The following is a 16,930-nucleotide window of genomic DNA, read 5'->3' as shown; positions in this document are numbered from 1 at the left end:
GTGCAAAAGCGCAGGGAGGAGCACCTGCAAGATGGATGGCAGCGAGAAAAACAAAAAGAAAGAAGGAAAGAAGAGATGAGCGGCTCGTGGTGCTCTCCTGCTGTTTTGAAGTGCTGCCTCTTTGAAAAGTCCGAATGGACAGCTCCCGCAGACTGATGCAAGGAGCAGGCAATGCCTTCCGCTGGCTCTTCACATACGGCGCCACTGAGCAAATACCGTACGAAGGCAATCGAGAAATGAGCCGCGCGCGTCTGGCTCGGCTGCCAAGTTCCATGTTTTCACGCAGATAAAGGAGCATCGCAACCAAATGCTTGAGTAAATATTGGATGGGTCATAAGGAGGAGATGCTCCCATAGAGGGCTGGGGCATTTATTCACACAGCTTAATATCTCTTAGGACAAAGGTGTATTTTAGGGGCTAAGGACATTTTAAAAATATGAAATTTTGAAGGGTTTTTTCGTTGTTGTTTTCAAGAACAATATTGAAATGTTTCACGGCTTTACTCTGAAAACTTCTGCCTTTTTCTGCTTCTACTTCTGTCCACTGTAAGCTTTCACCCAAAACATGTCAAGTAGATCAATGACTTTGAGGCTAATATGTTTTGCTTTTGTGACACCTCAAATGATGCAACAACAAAAACAAGACTGAGAAAGGGCTTTTGATGGCAAAAAAAAATGTAATTACAGATTTGCAACTAAGAAACGCACCTTGAGCTATGAATACAAACCATATGACTCGAGCTGAACATCACTGCCTTTTTTACATGGCGATCGTCATTCACTGCATGAACTGCGTCATCTTTTCTCCCAATCGTGACACACTTTCTACTGACTACCACGCCACATACTGCATTTAGACCATTCTCTGTTCAAGTGTGAGGGGCCCAAACATCTTCTACTCAAAAGCTGCGCTGATCTAAAATCCAGCGGTAAACAGTTGGATTCCAGGCGATGAATTATAAAGATCCACGGCAGTGAGAACATGAATATACAGCACAACAGTACCTGCTAAAAGCAGAGTTTGGTGTGGAAGTGGTTCTATCCTTAAGCAAGGCGGCAGCCAAAGTGTCCTCGGCGCAGTCCTCCAGCTCTCCCGTTACCCAGTCAGGTAGGGTCACTTTGCTGTGGTCCCCCGACCGGCCAATCAGTGGCTCATCAAAGTAAATGGACTAAAGTAGTCAGAAAAAAAACAGCCCATTTAGGATTTTTCCATCAGTCCGTCAGCAATTTTCATGTGTCAACACTGACAACTTGCAATGTGCGTTTTGTTACCAAAGTTCTGAACAAGTAGCTAAAGATGCTCAGATTATGTTACCATGTACGTGGGAAGGGTCTTGAGGCTCCCAGGTTGTGGTTTGCTGGCAAACGGGCCTTCCAGGACGCCTCTTTTGAGCATGTGAAGAAGCAAACGGGCATGCAGATTTCGGTTCTTGTGAGCCGCAAGACTTGAAGCACATGTTGCTGGGTCGCACAGCTTCTTTATCCACAGGGCACAGTGCTGGCGCTCTGTTGTCAGTGAAGACAGGATCAATTAGTAAAACGGCTCGAAGGGATGATGGGAAAATGACTTTTCATTTGCTTGCACACAACTGGCTTCCAACACAAAAGGGCAAGCAAAGGTTCTGCCTTTAAAACGATGCAGAAGTCACCTGTTTTGAAAGAGGAAATATGTTAAATTAAAAAAACATTGAGTAAAAGTGCTTACCAGTCTTGTTAGGGTGTTTGAGGACATATGGTTTCATCTCAAGAACAAAATTGTTCAATACAGAGTTCAGCGTTTCCGACGACTCCTCATTTGCGTTCATGGCGTCCTGAAAGGTTATACAAAGATGAGAGTGACTATCAATTGGAGTTGTGGAGGTTTCTCCTAGCGCATTACATCCCGTGAAGTGAATAGAATCTGTTATTTTGACGTTCGTGGAGACATTGATGGCAACGTTGCAGCGCCTGAAAGCTAACAGCAACACTGAAAGGAAGTCGGCGTAAAAGTTGGCCTGATATGTTTGTTCCTCAACAATGTAACAACCACGTCATTGGCGCGTGCGAATAAACGCGACGAGCAGGCAAGAAATTTTGTTTTTTACCTTGAGAAGCGATGCAGCGCCCAGTTTGATTCCAAATCTCAGTTTCTGTGCCTGACGTCACTTCCGGTTTCCATGGCCGTTGTTATGGAAACCTACGCCCAGTTTAGTTTGACACGAGGTCGACATTTCAAATTCAAATACATGTGAAAAACACGTGGAATTTTCGTGTTAATTGAACGTATTTGAGTATTAAATGCATCTTCATCGCCATGGTCTAAAAGACAAGCAAAGTTACGTTACGACGAGGGTTTTTGGGAGTCGAGAACCATTTTAATGACTTCTACAGTTCAGTTTATAGATGCTGTCTTACTCATTGGTCAGACAGGAAAGGTTTTATAGATCGGTGTGGCGAAAGTTTACAGAATGCATTTTGTTTTGCTGAAAGGGGATGCAGTACCAATTATATCCACACAATGACGCCAAATACCTGCAGTTTGAGAGGCACTCTACAACGGGGCTGTGGCATATGTTGCGTTCAAATACGCTTTGGTTTTCGCATAATTCATGCTGTTTGAGTGTATTTGGAATTGGTTACAAACTTAGAGGGCTCGCATAATATGGTTACGATAAATATTCATACATTCAGTTTAATAATTAGTCTACAGCAGGGCGTTTTTTTTTTTTTTAATATATTGGACCATGGGATAAAATAAAATCCCACCGTCATTAAACGTCTCGTCGCTAACGTCAGCCTGAATGAAAAAGAAGCGCTTGCCGGTGGCTCAGACAGAAGGAGGCGTGCGAGCTGTCAAGAGGGCTCCAGCTGGAACTGCATCACTTCACAAACGCGCTGAAGAGGCAAGAACGTAACACAAGTTGGCGCCGTATACTTTTTGTTTTTTTCCCCCGACCCCTCCTCCATAATGGCTGATCACCACCTTTTACATTATAACGACTCGGCCGGGGTCGGCAACAGATTCGCCCGCAAAGGTGCTTTGCGGCAGAAAAACGTGCACGAAGTGAAAAACCACAAGTTTACCGCCAGGTTTTTCAAGCAGCCCACCTTCTGCAGCCACTGTACGGACTTCATATGGTGAGTCTAGAATTTGAAACAACTTTCATTCATTCCATTCATTCGCAGCGCTGACTCGTTTGTTTACGTTGCAGGGGATTCGGCAAACAAGGCTTCCAATGCCAAGGTAAACTTCGCGAATTCTTAGAGTAAGCTTGTTGCTCGTTTACAATTGGTTTAGTGTGCAGCTGATTCTGATTACAAAGATGAAACTGAAAATTGCACGTTTTAATCCACATGCACATGACATTTACAACTCAAGACAAATTCTTCAGTGCTTGACCCCAAAGCGCTTCCTGGCATAGTAGTGGTATCCAACCAGCGGGTGCACAGCTCGAGGACTGTAGCTGGCTTTGGTGAATAGAAAGTTGCCTCGTTCGTGGCCATTTCTGGAACGGACGATGTAGGTCGGTGCTTCCTCTGGTTCCTCTTCCTCTTCCTCTGGGTCCCCTCCAGCTTGTGGAAGCCAGGCGGGGATGCTGAGGGAGTCGGCATCTCTTGCAACGTTGTAGTGCCACCAAGTGTCAGGTGGATATGCAGAATGGCCACCACTGAACGGTGGGTAATTTAAGACAGAAGAGCCCTCAGGGTGGAATTGAAAGACTCTCTCAAAGACAAGGGGGTTGCTGCCTCCATTCTGGTCTTGATTACCAGAATTAGACTGCGCGGCGTCAGTCGGTGGATACGCGTGGCGAGCAGCCTTTTTGACGCTTCGAGGTTCCACCCGTCCAGAGTATGCCCACATGTTGGGCCCTTGAGATTTAGGGGCGCCTAAGCCGAGTGGTGCAGGTTGCCAGACTTTGGTAGGGTCCCAGTAGAGCTCTTCAGTGGCGTGTCCATTTCTATGAGCTACAATGAGTAGTTTCAGTAAATTACAGGTTGCTTCAATGACATGGGATGATTTGGAATACGGCCTTACCTTGTTTCACCGGCAAACCAGCACTTTCATGAAAGAGCAGAAAACACAACAGGGAGCCACTACAAAAAACAGGTTTAAATTTTTTTTTTGTAAAAAGTCGCAATGAATACAAAGCATCAGTGCATGCATTCGATTTTCCAAAACTAAAGTCTTAAAAAGGAAAAAAGTTCTTAATAGATTCTATGCAGCCCCACGAGTCTCAACATGGCATTCTGATTAATATTGCATTTGTGAACTATGAATTAAGACGCAAAATGCAGCATTTTACCCATTACCCGGCCATTTTGCCACTTTCTGTCAAATGAAAATGACATCACTGTAGGCTCAGATATACCAACCAACCAATCACGGATCACCTGCTTTCTGGGTTTGATCATGTGACATTCACAAATTAAGCCCTTAGGCACTGTGATGCCTTTCAGTCAACAGCAAGTGGCACCACCACCTGAGATGGATAAAAATAACTGGATTTTGCTGCTTCAGGTCATATTCCACAGATGCAATAGTCTCAGAATACTGACTTTAGATTAGTTGGGCTGCTTAGAACAAAGCAAATTTTGGACTTGACTGCCCCTTTAAAATACATGATCTTAAGCCCACCGTTTGGAAAGAATGATAAATTAGAGTGCCAAATCAGAGCACATGTTCGCAGAGCACTCAAAATCTAAAAACTGCAGTATTCTTACATGTAGCAATATAAAATGAAGCCTACTGTATATTGCTAATTCCTAGCAGCCATATCTAATGGAGGATAGGCATACAATTGATCAAAACCTTAAAATCTACAGTTTTTCAAGTCAAAAAACATTGGCAAACATTGATAGTAGATAAGATTGAACCCATTGCCCACTTGCTATGTGGTAATATTTAGCAATTGATATCTTTGAATTAGCTGAAAGTGATCTTTTAAAAAAAAAAAAAAAAGTCAAATCATTCCCAAACTAAATAGTGCTCAAAGCTGCAGTGTAATGGTTCCAACATACACAACACCGCTGCAGTTGTCCAAAATCAAGTTCATATGTGACAAACATTGCGATATTTCTTGAAATCAGTCCAATTGAGTCTCTATTCAGGGATCCGGAGGCCTTGAGAAAGTGGCCTCAAAAATGGCTCATAACAATACGGAAAGGTAGCGCATGAATAAAACATACCATAGAAGAGCTCCAAGAGTCATGGCTACCAACTGAGGAGGAGGAAAAAGAAAAGCAGCAGCCTGAGTGAAGGTAGCGCTGAAATGACGACAAAGCGCGAGGCCTCTCCTTTATCCTTAATTGCAACATCACACCTGCACCCTGACGAGCAATTAGCACTCAGCAAGGGTCAGGTGTACACACATTAATTTATTTATTTATTCATTTATTTATGTTGAACAGATCCAAACTGTGACGGTAGTGTCTCTTTGTTTGTGTTAACGTCACTTTAGGTTTGAGGGGGAAATAAAGCCTGCAATAAATGCATGATTTTATTTGATTTTTAATGGTCATGATTAATGTTTGAGAGCCCTCTGGAATCGCCCTCATTTGCGCATTCTGTCCCAAGGCATAAATACATGCTTGCATATATTTAAATGGGAAGTCGATTCAAAAATGCTCTATAATATGCGGCCCCACTAGTCCAAACACGGCATTCTGATTAGTAATCCGTTTGTGAGATGTGAATTAAGCAACAAAATCCACCCATTTTGATCCATCTCAGGGGGCGGCCATTTTGCCACTTGCTTGCGACTGAAAATGACGCCACAGCGCCGAAGGGCTCTATTTGCAAACGTCACACGACCAAACCCATAAAACAGGTGAGCCGTGACGGTCGTTAGGCACTGTGATGTCATTTTCACTTGACAGCAAGTAGCGGTCCGAAGCAAAATGGCCGCCCCCTGAGATGCCTCAGCGATGGAAGACCCGCTCCTCATTACGTGTGTTCTTTACATTTGAATGTTTTGTTTATCCATCATCTATGACGCATTGACTTTAGTTATTCATATTTTTACAGCTTGTTTTCTGTTGGTTAGTGGAAACAGCTGATGTCTAACTGCGCTGTGGAAAAGCACCTGTGGCGGTTTTGGACTGAAAGCCTTTTATGTATGCCAAGGGAACGGACATTTGTGACATTGGATGTGTTATTGAATACGCAGCGGTGCCTTGACATACAAAGTGGCCCCGACGTCCATGTTTTTCGAGATACTATAGTCGATTTGGTCACATGAATGAATTCAAGTGGTATCTGAGGGCAGCGCTGTATATGCAATATGGCGTTGCTTCCTCTTAATCTTTCAAAGTTGCTCCTCTTCAGACCACCACAAATGTCTGAGCAAGATTAGTCGTCGGATGCCTTTGTTTATTTCCTCCACGGATGATAAAGCAGTTGCCCGTGGTTTCCCGCCATTCTTGCGGCAGAGCAATGCAAAGCCTTTCCTTGAAGCACTTAAATGTGCGTGTAGGTGGAGCGGCATGCTGTTCCCAGGGCAATCTTCCCTTTTCACTGCTGAAAAGGTGAGATGCGCTTCTCCTGGGCTGGAAATGACGGCTGTCTGCTTTTATGTGTAATATGCTCACCCGCAGACAAAGACCCCTAATTGCATTGCTTGATTGCAAGAGCAGCTTTTTTTTTTTTTTTTTCACGAGCGCATCCGATTGGGATTGTTTTGACGATCAAAGTCAGCACAGATGCAACTTTTCGGCAATGGGAAAATTGAGCTTGCATCTATGAGCTATACGCAGCATTATTGTCTTCAAAGCATACACAAGTTCAGAACATTCATTCAATTAAAAACAATCATTACAAAATAGCAAGCTAAACAAATGAAGTCAAATAGAAAGAAATGTTGTTGTTTTTTTTCTCCACTTGGTATAAACTGGAGCAAAAACTGGACAGTTTGGATATTTGTGCACAGTTAATGAGTTTCCTAGCAAACCTTGGGGGACAGGTACGCTGATGCTTTTGCTTCGTCCAAGACATGTTGGACTTGTTTTGTATTCAGCAAACAATTGCCTGTAGTTTTTGCCAGACGCCGCCTACCCCCTGCCAAGCAAAGGCTTGGTGGCCCGGGCAGCAGCAGCAGCCTAACATGAGAGGCCTCATCTTGGCTGCACGCTAACGCCGCGAAACACGCATGAAAGCTGCATTTCAGAGTTCCAAGGATTTATTTTTAATTCCTGGCTTCTGACATTCCCGATAATCCCGGACACGACTTTGTCTGTTGGCGTCTCACTTTAGCGAGCGGCGTATGAATATGTTACAGCAGTTAGGGAGGAAATTTTCATTTGAGTGACTCAGCCGCTGAACTTTTAATTCGGGGAAGGAATAACTTACTGTTCCCGCTCGCACGCATTCAGATTTTGTATTTGTTGATTTGCATGGATTGGAATGGGAGGTGACGGAGTGTGTAGTCGTCGGCTCGTGGATTCAGTTCAGGTTCGGTGACGTTGTGAATATGGATGGTTATCTGACTGATCAGCCCATGTCTAGTACTATAAAGTGTCGTTCCTTTGCCCTTTCACTTTGACGATCATCATCACGGTCAACGTAACAGTATTAACACCACCTGACCACTTGGCCATAAAGACGCGAATGAGCACATTTCGGTAACCGGGCCATCGCAGCTTCTCAAGTTCAGCGTGCGTGGGAAATAACTGTGCCATTCGGAGAGTTGAGAGGAGGGCCTTGTGTCGGAAAGAAGAAAACTGGCTGGACACAAGCGAGGCTCGAGGGGGAGGGAGAGGCTGCAAGTAGGAGAGCAGCAAGAAGGATGTTGAGGAAAGAAGTCAAAGGTGTCAAGTCGTGGAAGCTTCGGACATGATCTGGTTCCTGAGCCCTTTTGAATGCTGTTGCTAATCTAAACAGCAGCTCCTACTGAGGCAGTTAAGCGGCCCGTCAGATGAATTGGAGCGGGAAGTGGATGTTATTAAGGACTTAAAGCTAATCGTACAACATGAGGAGTGTTTGACGTTAATATTATTGCTGAAATGTTGTGCAAATAAAGCGTAGATCAGAACTGAGTCTTGAGCTGAAATAAACGCAGACATGTACACAGAGGGTGTGTTTTTCAAGATCCAGGACAAAGATGATGAGGAGTGAATTAAGATTCAGTCTGCATTGAACATTAAGGGCAGCGTTGGCTCGCCGTTCACTTCTTAGAAGAGCAAATCTTGAGCATCTCCCCTCCCTCATTCTCTCTCTGTTACAAAGGCTGTTCTCTCCAAAAGGCCAAAATGTAATGCCCCAAAATGGGTCATTCATATTCACATGATTCACATTTTCAGCTTTTGTGAAAGTCAAAGTCAAGCCAAAGACGCCACTTTAGCACGGCTGTCTGCGTAATGCAACTTCAACACTGTTGAGACGGGTCATCGCCGATTTTATTTTCACGCCCTACAAGAGGCAGCATGTCGCCGACTCTTGTGTTGTCGTTGGAATCTATTTTTCACACTTTTCCCCCCCGTCATCAAATGTTGATGAAGCCTTCCGTATTGGCGCAGCGCCGAGTGCATTCGATGGAGGCGGCCGCGCCGCTCCGCGGCTCACTCGCCGCGCACGCAGGTGGGCACCGCGGCGTGTCGGATTGGCGTGACATAAACCTCCACCGAGGCCGCCGCGTAGGCGGGGAGCGGCGGGCCTCCTGAACCAATCGAGGAGCAGAAGCGTTTGGGAGTTGGGAACACCGGCGCGACCGCCGCGCCGAGTCCCGACGGGGAGTCCCGAACAACGAACGAACGAACGAACGAACGAACGAACGAACGAACGAACGAACAAACGTCTTGGTAGGCGACAGAATGAGCAGCAAAAGTCATGTGAAGGCTCCTTCGGCTCCACTTTGCCTGGCAGAGAAGGACGGCCCAGATACGGGCAACATTCCAGCCATCCATCTGCAATACAACAGGGTTCATTAGACTCCATATGATGACTTCATTTTTTACCACTATTAATGTAACTTGCACAAGTCAATTGAATATTTCCGAGAGGAGAGGTGAAAACACACATCTGAAAAGTGTGCACACCCTCATTTGTGGCGGTGTTGTTTCATGAGAGTCACCTGCCAGCATCTAAAGTGCCGCCGATGAGTAGGCATTGCTTTGGTCCGGGTATCGTTTGGCTTTTGTGAACGGTTGGTTGTTTATATGTTGCCAGCTCTTGAGACCTGAATGGCTGTGTGTGGCGTGCACAAGTGTTACTACTATCATTCTTTACATTTTATGTAATTACGTACTAGAGTGCTGTGTTCCTTATTAAGAACATGCTATCAAAAAAAAAAAAAGTTTTTTTTGGGGGGGTGGGGGTCTGCAACGGATGAATGTCATTCCATCAATTGAAGGCAACATCAGTAAGAATACAGTCGGTGTGTGATTGTCCTCACTCAACTCAAAAGTATCCAAATACGTTGTATGTCAGCGAAGATCTTTTGAAGTGTTTTTGGGCGCGCGTATCCTCCTCATGTGCGTAGTGACTCAGAGCTTCTCACGCACGAGTCCTGCCCGGTCACAAAAAGCAACACACTCGTTTTGTGTCCTTTCGTCTTTCCCAGCGACGGTACATTCTTGCCAGATAAGGCAGCGTGGATGCTGCGGTTACCACGGCAACGGTGCTTGTGTACCCCGGGCGAGCGTTTCCCATTGAAGCAAAGCAGAGGCAATAACTGCCCTTTTTGTTTGCGAATGATCCTTAAGCCACGATTCACAAAAGATTCTCCGGCTTTGCTTTCTGTGGTCGCTTTGAACGTCGCCGTGCTTTTCCCGCCGAGCAAAATCCACGAGGATTTTTCTTTTGCTGTCAGCCCCTTTCGCCGCGCATGCGGTGACCGCCACAAGTGCAATATTTCATTTTCGCAGACTGTCTGAGCGGATCATGTCAGCGTGTTGTGCTTGTGTAAGCCAATGTCATCTGGTGACATTAAAAAGAGGTCTTTTGGGGAGGCATTACTCAGCCGGGAGTGGGCCGTTAATTGTCGGGAGAGCTGCCGCCGTGTTTTTGCTGAGACGCAAAGCTGTGTAACGAGATGACACACGCTCTCTCGCTCATGACCTCCCTTTCCAACATCGACGGCAAAACAGTATTTGAGGAAACAAGAAAAGAGAAAGGAACACAAACCTGAGGATTCTTTTGCCTTTATATGCAAATTGTCAGTATGCTTTATACCTTACGATAGCCCCTTCCTGTTCACAAGATTTAAAAAGAAAAAAAAAATCCCGTAGCAGTTTTTGCTTTAACATATACAAATGCAAAAATAGCAGTTTTCTTTACTATGCTTAACTTATTACAAATGTTTTAATACTTTTGCATCATTAGTTATTTGGCAAAATTGAATGCTAACCGCATGTTGCAATTAACTAGCTAGCTAGCTATGACTCCATCCCGAAAATGCATTTTCCCTTCGGATAGTCTGCTGGCACGTCCGCTTTAGAGTGCCTCATTGTTGGCTGTGAGTGCACAAATGTCAGCAAGCAGTGGAAGAAAAAAAAAAAAAAAAAAATTCCACATGTCATAAAGCCAACATGTGGAGCAGAGCTTCACACTGGCCGTGGCCGCTTTAGAGTGCCTTGTTGTCGCAGTGTTGGAAATCACTCGGCGGGATATATTCCAGTCACCAGAGGCTTGAAGCGGATATATTTTTTATGATGGCATCAGAAAAATGCTCGACAAAGTAGCATCCAACTGATTTCACGCACTCATTGGACACGCCCACAACACTTGAAAGCAGAGGCTATTTCCGCCAATTTTGAAGCTTAATTGTACAACGATTTTTTTTTTTTTTTGCATTCATATTTGTCAGAGTTCTTGACAACACTCTTCTTTGTGGTGTGTCAACTTTGAAGACATGTTTCTCGTCACTGTGCGGGCGGTCTAAACGGCTCCAGAAAGGAGACAGAATGCGTTTTTGCATTCCCGCCTGGTCATGTGACCCACGTAGCCGTCATTATTGGTCATTTAAGGAGGATTGCAACTCGTTCTGCGTTTTTCTGCTCGAGTGGTGCGCCATTAATCCCAGCAGGGCACACTGAAGTGCCATCACCCGTAATAGAGGCGCAACGCCAAACCGAAAAGACATCATCAGCTCGAGACATTTAACCCCATTACCGCTCCTGACTCTTATCCATCTGTTGCCATAACAACACCGAATACGCCGTAGGTGTGACCTCACGTCTTGGACCGGCGCTGAATAGATCAATAAAGTAGTAGCTACGGTGTGTGCGCTTTGCTGCGTCCTCAGGGGGAATCGAGAGCCGAGCGAGCGGCTCGCCTCACCTCGACGCGCCGCAGCTCTCCAGCTGTGCTTAATGAATTCGGAGGTGATTACACCTGCGGCTATTTTGGGCTCGGAGAGCTTTTCGGTCCTGACCCGCATGAAGCGAGCGGAGCGCCGTGTGACTGGGAGTCATTCGGGCGGGACGCTTCAGGGCCCAAGGACGGAAAGCAACGAGGACATGTTAGCAATCATAAGACGGGAGCGTGGATGTACTTTTATTGTTTTTATTCAAGGTGCTAGTCATCCGTGAAAAGGTCACTGGGGAATCACCGCCATCCTGTAGTAGATTACACTCGATGCGTTTGTCAATAGTGAGTAGGAAAGGTTGCTTTCTGTTCTATTTTGCAACTTGGCTACAAAGCGTTCCAACTCAGTCTGCATTTACAATTTGATCAGTTTTATCCATGCATTTTTTTTTTTTATTGCGCCTGTTTTACTTCCTTGTCCATCTCGCTCTACACAATATGGTCTTTGCTCTTCAAGTCTTTGTTTTCAAAAGCAAAGTTATGCTATGCTATGTTCTTTTCAATATTCCCTCATTTGAAAGCGTCTCTCTCACGTTCTGATGTTTCTCTCCTCGGCTGTCTTCAGGAAATGTGACGGCATTCGAGCAGATGGCGGAAGGTTGTCATTTCATTGCATGCCCGAATAAACTTGACCTGCAGCCGTACGGATGTCAACTGACACCGATTCTGTGCCCATCGTCTAAGAAGAATGGAGAGAGAGATTTCATTTCAACGTAGGCTCTAACACAAGGCATTTCAGTGATGTGATGTTACAGTCAGAACACTAGGGGGCACTAGGGAAGAGGAGTACAAAGATAAGAGACAAACAAGAAGATGGAGGGCCATTTTTTTGTGCCCAAAGTCCAGTTTAACCGTGCGCACGACTGGAGTTTTCTTCACGTTGGTGTTTTTGGGCATTGGCGCCGTTGTGGGTGTGAACACAGCCGACTTGATTCCCGGCCAATCGAAGCGGATCCCCTCGTTCCCTTTCAATTCAACACAGGTGAGGCATCCGCTCGACATGACAAAAACATAACAGACTCGCCGGAGTCCGTGAAGGAGATGGGCAAGTTTATAAGGAACTGCAAGATCTCCACTCGCGGAGGATGTCAAGCTGGACGCTGGCAAGCGGGCACTTCGAGATTGCCTTTCACCGCCGACCGTGCGTCCGTGTGTGACTTAGTATCGACCTTCTTTCCTGAAGCGAAGCAAAAAAGCCAATGGAAAAAAATGTATCATGTCTAGAGATAAGGCAAAAGATAAAAACATCCAGAAAAGATGAATAATGAATATAGCGGAGTGTAGAAAGGCACACATTGAATGGAGTGGGGGCCTCGGATGGACACATGGGACTCCAGCAGCCTCAGAGTAATATTTCGGCTATTTCTGTACAAGGACAAAGATGCGGGGGGGGGCGGCTGTTAGAGAATGTGTGTGCCAGTTTTCTGAAGCGTGTGTTCCTCCTTCCTGCTCCCGTGGTGCTGGAAGCCAGCAGATCTGTGCATGCGTGCGTGCGGGTGTGTGTGCATTTTGAGGGTCACCCAGTAAGCGAGTGAGGCGCAGCTTTTAGTCATCATCACACCTCGCTCGTTTTTGGGTTTATTTTACCTTCCACTCCATCTGTCCCCATCACAGGAAACACATTGCACACTGTAAACACATCAAAATATGCAAATTTGCCCCTGCGTGTGACCTCACACACACTGTGCTGAAATTTTTTTTTTTTTCCAAAAGCTGTCAACTTCAATTAGGCTCGCATTTCATTCAGGAACCGTGAAATCGGAGATAATGCAGAGTCGGGCAGTTGAATTCATCTCCTTGATTGTCTATGAAGGAAATCCATGTATTCATCGTGTTTATATTTTTGCACCAAAAATATGTTTCGATAAATTTTAGATTTAAAGGTCGGAACGGCGAGGCAGACGCGCTGCCCTTCTATGTAGCATAAGGCCAAAATGCAGAAAATGACTTTATGCAACCGCAAATTGACAGCGTGCAAATAACAAAAGACTAAATGCCTCCTGCAAATAATTGTAAGTTTCAAATCGCTATGGAAGCAATTTGAAAACAAAACAAAACAAAACAAAAAATGCTTCATTTTGGTCTTTGTTTTAAAACATATTTTCTATATTTATATATATAGTGTTGGGAATGTTGCGGTCCAGATGTTTCCATGTGATTGTTTCATTAAACGTGAAAAGGTGAAATGATAAAGCCGCAGACTTGTTTACATCATTGAAATGTGACTTCCTGACTTCCTGAGTTTCCGCTTGTTTGGTAGAATTTTGTGAAATTGTCATTGAGAATGCTTAAAAGACTGCAAGGCAAAGTGTCTTGAGTAAGCTAACAACTGTATTTGAAGCAGATCAATCAAAACGTTCATATTCATTCGTGGTTCCCTTGCATTCATTTCCACGCAAGCCCAACCTAAAACCAACCAGCATTCACATATGACCGACCTGATATTGTTTATTGTGATGTTCATTTATTTTTGAACTCCAGTTTCACTTGTTTGGATTCGGAATACAGCGTAGCGCAAATGTTGTTTGATGTCATGCCAGAAATGCATCCAAATGAAGGCCTCCACTCCTCTGCAATGACATCACACATCAACGCTCTCAGCCGCTACTTGTGGCAATACCACAACGCTGACCGTCGTGGCTGTAAATTTGCCGCGGCGAGAGCTGCGTTGATCTCGTCTGAGTCTCTTAATTCAAGGTGCGCGGTGGCGTCTTTCCCAGCCTTCCCGCTCCGATCGGAGCAAATATAGCAACGGGCACCGCAGGGGGGGGGGGATCTGCGATATGCCAGCGTGTTTATTTTGGCATCGCCCAACATCCATCCAGTGGAAGGAATCCTTCTCCTTTTGATCAGCGTTTATGCTCCGCGGGGTCCCACTGATGAAACCTCCAGAGGGAGTTGGTCTTGGATTCCCACTTGTTTTGTGTCCATTTGTTTACACTTGGAGATTTTGCTTTATCTCGCCCTGCGTAGCTTTTCAAGTAAACATCTCTTGTGATTGACAATGTTGTGAATCCCGGCCCCAAGTGCGCCTCACTTTAATCACAGTCGCATCGCGAACTTCGCATTCCAGGCAAAATTTAAATCCTTCGTTAAGCTGCGTGGAGACTTTATTGCGTCCTTTTTTGTGTGTGTGTGCTGCTCTTGTGCACACCGGCGGGTAGTATCGTGCAGACACGCGCATATACGGTCACTCCTCAGTAAGATGCAGTTATATTAGTCATTCTTTGCAGAGGATAAAGAATATATGCCAGTGAATAATGTTTTATCTATCTGTTTACATGTGTTGCTCCACCGTTTACGTTCAGTAGCTGTTGCGACACCGATGCTATTCGTGAGCACGTTTGCCTTACTTAATATTGAATATGAACTTAAACCATTATTATTAAACCAAAGACATAACATAACATTTTGCTTTCAAGTGACACACAAACGGCAGCTAGCCATGTGGTGGCTAGCTGGATAAGCTAACGTTGCACTCGGCTTACCCTTATCAAGGCACCACTTGCCTGTAAAATGCTGTTCGTTGCCATGGTGATGAATCGCATTTTTGAGACTTTTCGGACCCGTGTGGCGACTATTTTTCCAAAAAGCGACTCGCAATTAGTATTTAAAACCTCATGTTTTTTTGTTTTTGCGCGAATATGAAAGTAGACCTTGGTGCACAAAACGAAAATCGTGGTGGTGGCACGCACAATATTTTAGATGCCTTCGTTATGATGACAAATGAATATTCTCGGAGCTTGAAATTGACGCGCATGACTAAACTCCATATATTGTAAAAAATCTGACAACTCAGTGTGACTGCTGGAATTAAAAGCGGGTTGATCAGCCAATTCCAGTCCATCGGAATGCTTCTATTGTTGTCATAGTGATGGTAGTTTCATTCATCGGCGAGAGGCTTTTAGGCGAGTGTTCATAATGCTGCTGTCGGACTGTTTGCGGATGAGCCATTCATCTCGCACAAAATGTGTAGATTTTACAAAGAACACAAGTGTACCTCTGCATTCCAGGAAATGGGACCAAAAGTTACCTTACAGTCCAATTATTTCCAGAGTGCATTAGTACCGATTGAATGGGTGGACAATTTCCTGTAAATTTCCATGGGAAATTAAGATGAGTAGATTGGGAAAATTGGAAACTTTGCATGAACTATGGGAATGAATGAACGTCAGTTGAGAGTAATTCAATCCACAAATTCTTGCATAAAGCAGAGATGAAAGTAAAATCCCTTTATGTGCTTTAACTGCTTCATTTTTTAAAAAACAAATCAGAGACTTGAAAAATGTTGTGACACTCAAGTTCAGTAATTCAAGGTACGAATATACTGTACTTAAAATCTGGTTGTTTTAATCAGGAGTATAAATTCCCTTACTCTATTTGAATTCCCTATGAACTCATTCACTGCCCGCCATTTGAGAGCATTTTAAGTGATCCGGTCTTGGTCTTGGTTTTGGTTTTGGTTGAGTGATCTCAAAGTCCCACAATGGGCTCCAAAATCCTGATCGTGTGAAAGCCCACTGTGACGCAATGTAGTGCTCAACTTGGCATTTGAGCTCAGGGACGGCAAATCCCAATTTGGGAAATTAAATGTGCTGACAGAAAAAAAAAAATCCATCAAAAGGAATTGGAGAGGTCGCAAGTGTTAATTGAAAGCACCTTGCAGCAAAAAAAAAAAAAAAGAAAAAAATGCCATTCGACCACAGCTGCTGCCTTCCCGTCTGGTTCCTCCTCCTCCTCCTCCTCCTCCTCTTCCAAATGATCCAAGCCATGCCCAGCCTCCACTAAAGGCTCCACACGGGCGTGGAAGAAGTGAGCCAATTAGCTGAGCGTAGGAGATGCATGGTGATGAGAGGAGCCGTACATCCACCCAACCCCCCCCCCCCCCCCCAAAAAAATCTTTCCGTCCGTCCAGTGCTGTGAATCAGCATTAAAGCTGCTGAAGCAACACGACAGTCGAGCCAATTGCTTTACGCTTGCAGCGGCCAGGTTTTCTGGCTCAAGTCTCTTGACCTCAATACGGCATGACTGCCTTTCTCTGGGGCTTTGCACTTTTCATGCCACAAAAAAAAAAAAAAAAAAAAAAAAAAACTTCTTGAGGGCTTAAGAACGCCACAGAGGACCGCACGGTGTGTTTGCTCTCAAGTGCACTCTGAAAGTAGCAATTTGGAGTAGTTTTGCCCTGAAATGACACCTATGAAGTGGTTTTAATGCTAAATTGGGTTGTTGTGAAAACAGTTCCCACATGTCTTAGGACAAGTCATTCCCAACCAATGTGCCACTAGAATTTCACTTACCTGGTCCAGAAATGATTACTTGAACTTATGTGTGTGTGTGTGTGTGTGTGTGCTTTGTGTTCATCTAAACAGGCCCATATGTCGCAAGTTTTAGTACTCTTAGTACTCAACAGTTATGACGCTATTTCTTGTCTTGCTGAAATCATCCCGTCTTATGGTTTTATCAGAAGCTAACATGTTAGCTAATGCTAATCTGTACATCCCCCAAAAAGCTCAATTACGATTACAGACAGGAAGACGAGATGCCCGAAACAAATGCTAAGCGATTAGTCGACTTCAAGAGCTGAGCATCAATGCGGAGAAGTAAAGTCGACTCATCGACTTGTCGACTCGTGCGTTTAGCCCCTAGTGTGCCG

At 44.7% G+C, this 16,930-nt stretch overlaps 3 protein-coding genes across 7 annotated transcripts in view; 1 reads left to right on the top strand and 2 right to left on the bottom strand.

The window, feature by feature from the left end:
• Window positions 1-2,177, bottom strand: part of cep112 (centrosomal protein 112) — a 94,649-nt gene extending 92,472 nt beyond the window's left edge. For 3 of the 4 annotated variants that reach the window (XM_086055443.1, XM_086055445.1, XM_086055446.1), the window contains exons 1-4: window positions 2,084-2,177; window positions 1,705-1,810; window positions 1,315-1,505; window positions 1,005-1,168 (exon numbers count right to left, since the gene is read on the bottom strand). In XM_086055443.1, coding sequence (XP_085911569.1) covers window positions 1,005-1,168; window positions 1,315-1,505; window positions 1,705-1,804 — 455 coding nt within the window. In that variant the 5' untranslated portion in view covers window positions 1,805-1,810; window positions 2,084-2,177. Of the gene's footprint in view, window positions 1-1,004; window positions 1,169-1,314; window positions 1,506-1,704; window positions 2,062-2,083 lie in introns of those variants that run through there. The other variant, XM_086055444.1, reaches the window with a different exon arrangement.
• A 621-nt stretch (window positions 2,178-2,798) lies between these two features.
• prkcab (protein kinase C, alpha, b) overlaps window positions 2,799-16,930 on the top strand; it is a 63,496-nt gene continuing 49,364 nt past the window's right edge. For both annotated transcript variants that reach the window (XM_086055451.1, XM_086055450.1), the window contains exons 1-2: window positions 2,799-3,116; window positions 3,191-3,222. In XM_086055451.1, the coding sequence (XP_085911577.1) occupies window positions 2,947-3,116; window positions 3,191-3,222 (202 nt within the window). In that variant the 5' untranslated portion in view covers window positions 2,799-2,946. The remainder of the gene's footprint in view (window positions 3,117-3,190; window positions 3,223-16,930) is intronic.
• On the bottom strand, window positions 3,309-5,315 carry LOC147133967 (uncharacterized). The gene is made up of 3 exons (XM_086055453.1): window positions 5,166-5,315; window positions 4,015-4,073; window positions 3,309-3,944 (listed from the first exon to the last, which is right to left on the bottom strand). Exons 1-3 carry the CDS (start codon window positions 5,186-5,188, stop codon window positions 3,367-3,369), a joined length of 660 nt encoding a protein of 219 aa, XP_085911579.1. The 5' UTR covers window positions 5,189-5,315; the 3' UTR covers window positions 3,309-3,366.

The sequence above is a fragment of the Filicampus tigris genome, chromosome 16, assembly GCF_054856515.1.
Source record: "Filicampus tigris isolate MCC_2025a chromosome 16, RoL_Ftig_1.0, whole genome shotgun sequence".
Lineage (NCBI taxonomy): Eukaryota > Metazoa > Chordata > Actinopteri > Syngnathiformes > Syngnathidae > Filicampus > Filicampus tigris.
This window is presented reverse-complemented; position numbering and strand designations above follow the sequence as displayed.